Source organism: Manduca sexta, chromosome 2 (genome assembly GCF_014839805.1).
Source record: "Manduca sexta isolate Smith_Timp_Sample1 chromosome 2, JHU_Msex_v1.0, whole genome shotgun sequence".
Classification (NCBI taxonomy): domain Eukaryota; kingdom Metazoa; phylum Arthropoda; class Insecta; order Lepidoptera; family Sphingidae; genus Manduca; species Manduca sexta.
In genome coordinates this window covers 5402663-5414614 of record NC_051116.1, presented here as the reverse complement: position 1 = coordinate 5414614, position 11952 = coordinate 5402663, and the positions used below count along the sequence as shown (strand labels likewise).

The window sequence follows — 11952 nt, the reverse complement described above, 5'->3', positions numbered from 1 at the left end:
ATTGTCCATGCGCAAATATATCCTGTAATATCACCCTCAATTCCTCCCGAGCAACATGGATTTATTAAGGGAAGGTCAACAGCAACTAACTTAGGTACCTTTATTGACTACGTTGCTACTAGCATGGATGGTGACTCGCAAGTTGATGTAGTCTATACCGATTTTGAGAAAGCTTTCGATCGTGTAGATCATGTTATACTTCTACGTAAGCTTTATGAACTAGGCGTTCGGGGAAACCTGCTAAGATGGATGGAGTCATATCTGCATAAACGATCTCAAGCAGTCACTGTAGGAGGCTTTCGTTCCGACTTTATTGAAATCCCATCTGGTATCCCACAAGGTTCTATCTTGGGGCCTCTACTATACGCAGCCTATTTGTATGATGTAGATAAATGCTTTCAACACGCTAAATTTCTTATGTACGCTGACGACACAAAAATATTTATGAAAATCAAGGACACTACTGACTGTATAAAACTTCAAAGTGATCTTGATCGACTCAGTGAATATTACGAATTAAACCGTATTGATATAAATATTAGTAAATGTCATTATATTTCTTTTACTCGTAAAAGAAGTCCCACACACTTTAATTATCAAATAAGTAAAATAAACATAAACAAACAGCGATTAGTTAAGGATTTGGGCGTACTAATAGATGATAAACTTACTTTCTCCGGACATATTGAATGTGTTGTTCAAAAATCTTATAAGAGTCTTGGATTTATCTTGCGAATTAGTAAACCTTTCACAGATATAGGTTGTTTAAAATTACTTTATAATTCATATGTAAAAAGCATTCTTGAGTACTGCAGTATTATCTGGAACCCTCACTATATAACATACATCAACAGTGTTGAGAGCATACAGTGCAAATTTGTGAAACATCTCAATTATAGAAAACACAGATACTTTAACAATTACGAAGATTCCTGTAAGTATCATAGACTCACTAGCCTAGAATATAGACGCACATTAATAGATATGGCTTTTCTACATGGTGTGTGCAATGGATACATTGACTGCTTCTCTCTCACAAGTAAAATTCTACGTTTCTGCATCCCTCAACATTTCACGCGAAGCCTATTTGCGGTTTCTCACTCGTATACGAATTACGCGCAGAATTCAATAGTGAGCCGACTACAAAGAGTTTATAATAAGAAGTTTATGTCAGCTGACATTCATGCAAACAAAAACAAATTTAAATGTGATGTTTTAAAAATTCTTTATGAAGACAATGTAATACAAATAAATAACTAAATAATACATATGTAAATGTATAAATATATAGAAATGGTGACACACACGCACATACACGTGCACGCGCACACGCACACGCACGCACACACGTACACACACATATATGCTCCTCTAGAGACACTATCCCACTTTTGACTGCCTGTTATTTAAAAGTGTAAACAAAATGTAAATCCGTTATTGGCCTTAATATAAGTGTATCAGATTGTGTCACTCTAGTATTAAGGGCTGTGGATTTTTTAAATAAATAAATAAATAAATAATATTTTCAATACGATTTATTATAATTACAGCAAAATAAATTATAAATACACAATTATTTAACAAATAAATTAGTTAACAACTTATTGCTTATTATACAGTTTAAATCAACGCAATTTCAGAATGCCAGATCACTAATAAATTTTCACGAGCCGCTGCCCTCGCCAATGACATCGGGTGTTTCCGGAAATATTCGGCCGCGCAGCCTCGTACGACGGAAGCTATGCCACATGACTATTCTATTATTCTCTCTGGTTGTATTTAGACTTTTTTTTCTTAAAATTGTATTCTGTATTTGCTACGAATATAATGTTTAATACTGTAAAAAGAGCGATTTACAAATAACATAAAGTATTTGAGTATATTATTACGCTTCTTTGTGTCTCATCTGTTTTTTTTTTGTCTTAATATATTAATTTATAAATTCTTTTATAAGACGAATGCATTAAGATAAAACAAAAACAGATGAGGCAGAAATTTTTTGCAGAAAAAATATGATTCGTTACATAGATTTATTTTGAGAAATACTTTACTATTTGGAAACAAAATATACAGGTGTAATTTCAAGATTTACTTTTTAGGAAGGAATACAATAAAATACTATATTCAACCCAAAAATATACTGTAACTTTTTAAAAATGAACAAGAAATTGAAATATTGATTCCACATTCTTTCATAATTATTTCTTGTTTTATTGTTGTTTTATAAGCTCAATATAGTACCTACTATGTAAATTGGGTGAAACTCATAGCCCTAATTGCTCTATAAAGATTTCTAGCAGCAGCAGAAAAGTAAACCTTAATGAAATGATAGAGGGTATAAATTTACATAACAAAATCATGGAGCCTAATTGAGACAAGCGGCGATAGCCTAGTTGGTTGTGGAACGGACTGCCGAGACGAATGTCCGCAGGTTCAAATCCCAAGGGCACATACCTCACACTTTTCTAAAAAAATAAGTGTGTATTCTTTGTGAATGAACGTTCGCTTCAACGGTGAAGGAAAACATCGCGAGGAAACCTGCGTACCTGCGAAATTCTCTATAGGAATTTCGAGGATGTGTGAAGTTACCAATCCGCACTAGGCCAGCGTGGTGGACTAAGGCCTAATCTAATAGTAGAGGAGACCCGTGCCCAAAAGTGGGACAGTATATAATACAGGACTGATGATGATAATGGAGACAATACTATGTTTAAGCACTAAGCAATAGCCTTCAAGCTGGGCACTCCCATCCTCAAACGATCCCTCAGTGTTGTCAGTCTTTTAAACATTGTAAGTTGATGGGGCGGGTACGATTTCTTCTTTTCAAGTTCCTGAAAAGATAAATTATTTTTAGACATTTATATCTGTTATTTTATTTATATATTATGTTATTAGTTAATACAAATGTTTTAGTAAAGAGTATTAAAAAGATAAGATTTTTAATACAAATAAGGTTTATAATATTAAAGCAGATAATAAATTATTTTTATCACATTCAAGATATTAAACTAAGAAATTATCATTTATAGATATTCTGATATATCTATTCATTTCTCTGTGAGTAGCAATGAAATTAAAAAATATTAAAGTAGGTAAGTAACCTAATTGAAACTAATTTTCAATTTATAACAAAATTTTAAATAAATCAAGATGGAAACATTTTGATAGAATCTATGTTATACAAGTCTTATTTTAAAAAAAATATAGAGTAATTGAAAATTATTTTCAATCTATATCAAAAGTTTAAATTAACCATGATGGATATTTTTTGTAGAATCTATATAATACAATTATTATTTTTTGTTTTATAATATAAATACTTACATGAGGGAAGAATGTTAATTCCAATATCATAATATCAAAAAATGTTGCAGCTATTATAACCGGACCAGATTCCCTTTCACAAACATCCAGACGTAAAGCATACTTCATCTCCGGTAACTGGGCAATCTTCTCGAATATCGGTTTCATACCTTTTTTCTGACTCGAAAGACGATACAACAATATCTCCCCTTGCCTCGTTCCAATCAATACAAAATCAATGTAAAAAAACAATGCTGTTACCAACGGAAAATCCAGGTACAAATGCTGATACTTCTCTGTTTCTATTTTGAACAAATTTTTTGAATAACAAATGAAATTTCTTGCATTAACTATTGTGATGTATTTGATCTGAACGATCCATTCTGGAGGGCAGTTTATCGGTTTCATTTGCATTCTATGGTCTCTAGTTATACTCAATATTTTTCCGCATTTCGTGAAAATGTATATAGTGTCATCATTGTATTGCATTTGCTTAATACTATACTCAATATGTACTATTAACTTTCTACTCAAAGTTTTTAGTTTTAAGTCGCACATGTAAACATCCTGATCATCGCAGAAATATACTGCATCTGTACCCAAAACAAACATTTCAGCTTTGAAGAATGCTTCTGACATATCAGTGCAATTGTCAACTGTTTTTTGAATTAATAGTCCTGAAGTCAATAAAATTACTGTTGCTATATCATTATTGGCTATTTTTAACACATTCTGGTCTGGTACAGCGACTGGTATGAGTTTTAGAGTGCTAGTGTCGTAGAGGATCATGCCTCTCGTCTCTTTCAGAGGTAAAACACCATATTCTATATCCAAGGCATGGTTTATGTCATGATGTAAAAATACATAAAATTGTTTGAAATCTTTCTCATATTCGTCGAGGTTAGACCACTTAAATAAGTTTTTGTATATGTGATACCATTTCAAATCCTTGCTTGCCTTTCTTCTTGCGATTATTGAAGGATATTTATATTCATTTAGACATATATTCTCCCATAAATAATCTGTGTTATCAATAACGTCTTTCCAGTTTTTGCATACTCTGCGGCATTTACCAAGCGTTATACCATCTGTGTTCACTAATATTTCTATAAAAATCTCTAATGGTAAGCTTTGGATGTCGGTCATCTTGTTAGGAAATATTTTCTCACCTTTCTTGATATTACATGCTGTAAAACTTACTGGAATATGTAAATCGAGGCTTTGTGACTGTGAGACACTTTTCTGGGTGTTCAAGCTTAATTCTCACACCATTTTAATGTTTTATTCAATATAAAATTCGAAAATATTCCAATGTTTACAATTTTATCATATTTTATGAGAAGTCCGATAACTCGTGATTTTGACAGTTCATAATGTCATGTTGGCAACAGTGATTGTAAATTATAAGGGCGTTTATACATGAGCAGTTATCTAATGCGAAAGATGAATTTTATAAAAAGATAGAATTAGATGATAAAATAAGCGAGGCTTTTATACATACAGGTTGTAGTTGTTCGATAATAAAATCCAGTTTTGCAAAGTTAAGAAACAGCCTCGACAGCAGGCAATAATTGCGGTCTGCAACTAATCACAATTATTTGCGTTTATGTTTAGATTGATATTCTGTTGTATTTACAGAGTGACAGTGAGCCTATCGACCTTCACATTAACGAAGTATTGGAAAAGGCGGGAGCTTGTCAGCCAACAATTTAAAGAGTAATGCAGAACGAAACGAATTTAGTCTACGACTTCAGTCTGGTTTCAACGCCCGAGGAGGTCACGTCGTGAATGCGACTAGTTATAGACCCTTATTTCTATTTCAATTCACTAAAGATTGATCCTTTTACTTCTCATATATATTTTATGACCCGCACTAAGCCTGTGTGGTGGACTTAAAACCCAAACCATCTCAGTAGTACAGGAACAGGTGGTCTGTGCTCAGCACTATAACGTATAATATATTTCAGGCCGCTATTATTATTATCTATCTATACAATTATATAAAGCTGAAGAGTTTGTTTGTTTGAAAGCGCTAATCTCAGAAACTTCTTAACCGATTTTGAAATTGTTTTTACTAATAGGAAGCTACTTTACTCCCGAGTGTTTAGGCTATTTTCTAACCTAGAAAAAACTTTTTCACGCAGGTGGAACCGTAGGCAAATTATTATAATTAAGTATTTCAGGTTTTAAAATATAAACAGGAAATAAATACACAAACCATAGACCATCAAACGAATATATTTACGCCAATTACATTGTATTGAATACATACGACATGGTTTCAATTACACCATATACTTATTATTTTTGGCTATAAGTAGAAATTGGATGAACGTCTCAAAATATTTCTTACATTTCAAAAATTGTAGTCTAATTATTTTTATTAAAAATTTATTATTTTTCGGCAGGTGCCATACAACCTTTATTTTATAAATTTGATCAAATGTATAGTACAAAAAAAAAAAACAATATTTAAGTAATGTGGTAAAAGGAGACGGGCGAAACTCCATAGAACCTTGGGCTTAGTGTTATAGAGATGATTTATGCATTATTTTATAGGAATAATAAAACCATTTCTAAATTAGAAAAAAAAATCTGTCTCTACAACGGGAGTAAAGAAATAATCGCTACAGAATACAGCGTAAAAAACACTTTTCTGTGAATAATTTCGTATTTACCCGATAGCACAAGATGTTCACAGCACCTAATCATTGTCCACTGGATTGCCGTGTTGACTAATGAGCAGCTGGCTTAAATAATAACCAGAATTGAAATTATCGCATGGAATGGACGAGGACCAATATAAAGGGTTAAGTATATCGCAAGATGAAACTACGTGTAGATTGCAATTAACACAATGGTGTTGATGATTTATCGTTACTTTCCGAAATCCGGTAGAACAAGCAAAATCAGTTGAGCAAGCAAGAAATCACAGTCCGTTGTTGAATAAGCGTGGGTAGTTCATTAAAACAGCAATCGTCTAAATATTCTCGAAAAGCCGTAGTCGTTAAAAAAAAAATCAAACCAAAAACATTCACTTGCGCAGAAGTACAGAAAGCGAATAACAATAATATACATTAATTAAAGATATTCCCGGTACAGAAAGTCAGTTACTTATTCATAATAAACAATATTTTATTTTCCCATTGTAATACAATCTAATATTTTTTATTAGCAGATATAAAAATAGAAGAAGAATATTGATAAGTATACTTAGTCTGGCCATAAATACTGTTACACTTAATTATAAAAAAATATTACATTTGAATTTCGAATCTGTCATTTTTATACGATTGTTCATTGTGTTTTCTCATTTTGGCGCCAATACATTGTAAAATATTTTGCGATATTAAAATGGTGTGGGGTGATAAAGAGAACCGAATCGCTGTGATAGCATTACACAAAGTAGGTATGGAGCCAAATGCAATTTTTAAAACTCTCCATACACTTGGTATTAGTAAAATGTTTGTGTACCGGGCTATTAATAGGTACAATGAGACCTCCTCTGTTTGTGACAGAAAAGATCTGGCCGTCCACGTAGTGTTCGTACGAAAAAGGTGGTCAAAGCAGTAAGGGAAAGAATTCGAAGAAATCCTGTCCGAAAGCAAAAGATTTTATCTCGGGAAATGAAGATAGCACCTAGAACCATGTCGCGTATTTTAAAAGATGACTTAGGACTTGCAGCCTATAAGAGACGCACTGGCCATTTCTTAACTGATAATTTAAAGAAGAATAGGGTGGTAAAATCGAAACAACTACTGAAGCGGTACGCAAAGGGAGGTCACAGAAAAATTTTGTTTACGGATGAGAAAATTTTTACAATTGAGCAACATTTTAACAAACAAAATGACCGTATTTATGCTCAAAGCTCTAAGGAAGCTTCCCAATTAGTCGACAGAGTGCAACGTGGACATTATCCGACTTCAGTGATGGTTTGGTGGGGTGTTAGCTATGAAGGAGTGACTGAGCCATATTTTTGTGAAAAAGGTATCAAAACATCGGCACAAGTGTATCAAGATACCATTCTTGAGAAGGTAGTTAAGCCCCTTAACATCACCATGTTCAATAACCAAGTATGGTCCTTCCAGCAAGACTCGGCGCCGGGTCATAAAGCTCGGTCCACGCAGTCTTGGTTGGAATCGAACGTTTCGGACTTCATCAGAGCTGAAGACTGGCCGTCGTCTAGTCCCGATCTTAATCCGCTGGATTATGATTTGTGGTCAGTTTTAGAGAGTACAGCTTGCTCTAAACGCCATGATAATTTGGAGTCCCTAAAACAATCTATACGATTGGCAGTGAAGAATTTTCCCATGGAAAGAGTGCGTGCTTCTATTGATAACTGGCCTCATCGTTTAAAGGACTGTATTGCAGCCAATGGAGACCACTTCGAATAAGCTTTTTATATTTTTAATTGTTTTATATTTATGTATTAAACTGACACACTGTAAAAGTAATAAATGTTATTTGCAGTTAACAATTTTCTTTTTTCTTTATTACAATATTTATGGCAAGACTAGGTATGTTTCATAAGGGTACTGTCAAGCCCAATTTCGCCCGTCTCCTTTCCGGATCATTGCCATTTACCTTAGATCATCTAGATAGGACGTGCCTTGTGCTTATTGACGTGAGCAAAAATATTTGTCACTCAACGTAGCTGAGTAACATAGAAAGTGCAAAACAATCTTTATACTGTTTTGTGTCTGTGTGAACCACCCACATAAATTAATCTCAAACACCCGACCTGGGATTCGAACCCAGGACCTTGGAGCGCTATCGTACCACGCATGCAGTACAACTTCGCTACAGAGGCAATTTTCTTCTCAGTTCCAGCCCGGAGTGTGGAATTTGTGCCCGATACGGCGATAGGCGTCCCCTATCACACCATAGGACGGAACACATTTGGAGAAAAGTTGGGGCCCTGGTTGCGCCTCTGCATACCCCTTCGAGGTTAAATACATGATGTGTGTGTTTGTTTGTTTTAGATTACAATGATTATAAATGTAGTAATTTGGCAGAAAGAAAAAAACACACAAGTCACATCATTTATATATTGTCTAAGTCATTTACTTGACATATAAGAGCAGAATAACTTTTACATTGATTTGTAATATAGATAGTGAAAATATACATTTGATTTTATATTATTATATATACCCCCCAAAAATAATTTCCAAAACCAATTTAAGTACAAATTATAAAAATATATAAAAAAAAAATACAAACAATACCTAATTCTTTGTTTAAATTTCGTTTTCTTGTAATATGTTCAGACGTGTATTCAGGAAGGGGACATAAAAGATCCGGACCCCCGTCTGGTTTAAACAAAATAACTTTTTACACACCAATGATCATTATAAATTAATACTAAATCTGATTTCGTGCCTGATATTACGCTTTTTAAACAATTCAATTATTCTACGATAGATAAATATTATTCCCATTTGCCAATACTGATATTTCCAATCATAATTTTCCTTAAATACCAATCGAAATGCACCGATTAACAAATATCCCATAGCTACCACACAATAAATTATGTCAAAGGAATGATGCAAATAAATCACAATAAGGGTCAAAAGTCTAAAAAATAACACATACACAAATCTAGAGACCAGAAGAACATATTTTTTCTTACCCGGCATTAATTCGAGACATGGACATAACGTGTAAAGCCTAGATTGCATCAAATTTAATTCTTGATCGTAGCATGACTCGTCTAACCTTTCGCTTATAACGGCAAACTTGTTGTTCAAGGCAGCAAGACCTGTTAAGGGTGTGTAGACCAGGGGCGTAGCGACTGCTGTAGCAGCCGTATCAATGATACAGGGCCCCTTTTGGCCCATACCTACAATAAACTAAGCAGGCGCCCAAAAGTTCGCACTGCCCTGAAAAGCCCCCAACAAACTTAGATATAGGGACTCTCTATAGAAAGCTACGTTACGTATCTTACTACTACTAATTTTATAATGATAGTTTGTGAAAATGTTCGAATGTTTATTAGAAATAAGAAATTGTCAGAAATAATTGGATAAAATTTGGTACACGAATAGACCATGGTTTAACACATAGGCTACTTATTATCCCAGAGATTTCCTCACATGAGAAATATTGGAATTTTATGATGTAATTTTTAAATGGATGTCGCTGACCTCGTACAGAGTTTTGGGTCTTTCATAGCGGGAAAAGATTTTTAAGCTTTTCAAATCGGAATTAACATCTGTAAGAAACGGTTCAAATTTGTTTTATCTGGTCTCTAAATAGTAAGTACCTCACTACAACACAATACTTATTCCAATAAAAAATCATATAAAATGCAATTTGAACCTATAAATCTAAGACACACAACCCCAAGCATAAAAATATTACTTGCCTACGAAAATATAACATTAATTAAACACGTCTAAAAATCATATCTGACTACACAAAAGCGAGAAATTAATGAGAAACATTTACGGTATTTGTGTCTCCAAAAAAGACAATGCTCCGTACATCCCAATATATAATTATTATTAAAAAATAACTATTATATATTGTACACTAAATACTCATTGGAACACCGTCTGTACATTTAGGACAGGGAGGTACTTGAAGTAGGTACATGGGGGTCAAATTGTCACAAAACTTACACACTTGTCCCTCTTCTCTAAGCAGTGGTGTTAGCCTTTTAACTATATTAGAAGGCATATAAGTATTAAATTGAAGTATGTTTGATACTACCAAATCGTTTCAGTTGCCGGAAAGTTACATTTAACAAACAATTCAATTTTATCCATTAGCAAGGTATATACATATTTTATTTATTTTTTACTGCTTTGGTAAAAAAAAGGCTCTTAATAGCAATCGATACATGAAATGCAGTTTGAACTGTTTATATCCTTTGTGTACACTTGTACAATCTATATAACACAAAAATAAATGCGCTATATGAGTAAATACATAAAGGAACTACAGTTTGAAATTGAGATTTTGGTATTCATAAAACAAATTTAACAAACAATAAAGATATTTATAAATCAGATTTAACGAAGAAATGAGGTTTTCATAGTTTTGTTCTGAGCAACAATTTCTTACGCTATTATTATTTAGTAGTTTGATTGTAATCCCAGACATAGACAACTATTCTACATATACGCATATAAATTATATCACACCAATTACTTAAATGCTACAAATAATAAATATCATGATAGCCCATTTCCATAAAACTAATACGTAAAGATTCAATTTGAACGATGTTTCTCAATCTTGGAGACAAAGGTTAAAACATTTTTTTATTATTTAGTAATTAAATTTAATTTTTCTTCATGCTATTGATGTTAAGCTTATAGTTAAAGCCTCATCAGGTATATTTTATTAAAATATTCAAGAGTTTATTCTGCTGTAGAAATCGAGAAAGCAGTAAGTCTGAAAAGGCGATTCTGCTTTATTACATGATTAACTAGATTATCTTATCGTTTTTACTACTGTTTATCAAACAAGAAAATGCATTTATAATTTACGTAGATGTATGAAACCGGTGGAGGCAGATCATCGTTCCAGATGCAAGCCTGATGCTGACAACGATCCTCAGATATGAGGGACCTACTAGAGAGAGATGAAACCTTAGGAAGAATGTTCGTTTATACCATTCCAAATCAGTAATAAATTGGCCGCCTTTGACTTACTGCCTTGATTACCAGTATTTGTCTCCGAGATCGAAAACAATATTCTTAAAAAACCCAGTATTTACAATTTGGTTGATTACACGTACAAATATTGTGCGTTCGAGTAACAATGGAAAATTAAATACTCCTACATCTAACATGAGGTCAAAGATAATTATGGCACATAAAAATATATGCGGCAAAGTAATTTAGTAAAACCTAAAATATTGGCAATCAATAAGATAATAATATAAAACTATCTATTTGATTGCTCCAATACTTTGCCTTATTTGATGTCTTATAAAATGTTGTTACGGATTCAACTCTAGAATCTACTAAAGGTAACAAATTCAGCAGATGGTAACCGTAAAATCGAAATATTTTGTTCTAGTAACATTTACGATTTTTGAGTTATGTCGAATGCAAAAGAACTTTATGTAAAAATACATATTTCGGTGGTACTAATAATCACGGCTAGATTACTTTTATTTAGGTAAATAGCCTCTACAGTAATCCTCAAATTTGCTAAAATATATAACTGAGAAATTAAACGCTTTCCCAAATACGAATATTACAAACATACAGAAAAAGCATAAATGACCCAATGTTAATACATTTTAAGTCGATTACACATTGACATAACTATTGAATATAGACAAATATTCTTAAAACGCCATAGTCCAAATAGTAAAGCCCAGCCCAATTTGTACTTTAATTTATTTAACTGATCATCTATTGTTCTTGAGTATAGATGATACGACTAGCATGGTAAAGCTGCCAAAGATGTACAAAGCAGCGGGTATCGATGCCAAAAGCTTGTATCGCTCCTCTGAAAAGAAAAGGTATTATAAAACTTATGCCACTCATCATGAAGTATAAAAACGATAATTGCAACTTATCTTTCAATTTTATTAAGTTCCAATATGCCGTAGCCAATAAAATGTATGATTTATACTATAATATTAGTATATTTATTATTCCATGACTAAGTTAAGGTAAATTAAAA

The 11952-nt window shown here is 32.8% G+C and overlaps 2 protein-coding genes across 2 annotated transcripts in view; both read right to left on the bottom strand.

Moving 5' to 3' along the window:
* Window positions 1-1522: 1522 nt before the first annotated feature.
* LOC115456374 lies at window positions 1523-4666 on the bottom strand. Its single transcript, XM_030185404.2, has 2 exons — window positions 3325-4666; window positions 1523-2831 (listed from the first exon to the last, which is right to left on the bottom strand). Exons 1-2 carry the CDS (start codon window positions 4447-4449, stop codon window positions 2718-2720), a joined length of 1239 nt encoding a protein of 412 aa, XP_030041264.1. The 5' UTR covers window positions 4450-4666; the 3' UTR covers window positions 1523-2717.
* A 3671-nt stretch (window positions 4667-8337) lies between these two features.
* The window catches only part of LOC115456373 (glycerol kinase), a 47022-nt gene continuing 43407 nt past the window's right edge, over window positions 8338-11952 (bottom strand). Inside the window, exon 14 of the mRNA XM_030185403.2 lies at window positions 8338-11775. Coding sequence (XP_030041263.1) covers window positions 11675-11775 — 101 coding nt within the window. The 3' untranslated portion in view covers window positions 8338-11674. The remainder of the gene's footprint in view (window positions 11776-11952) is intronic.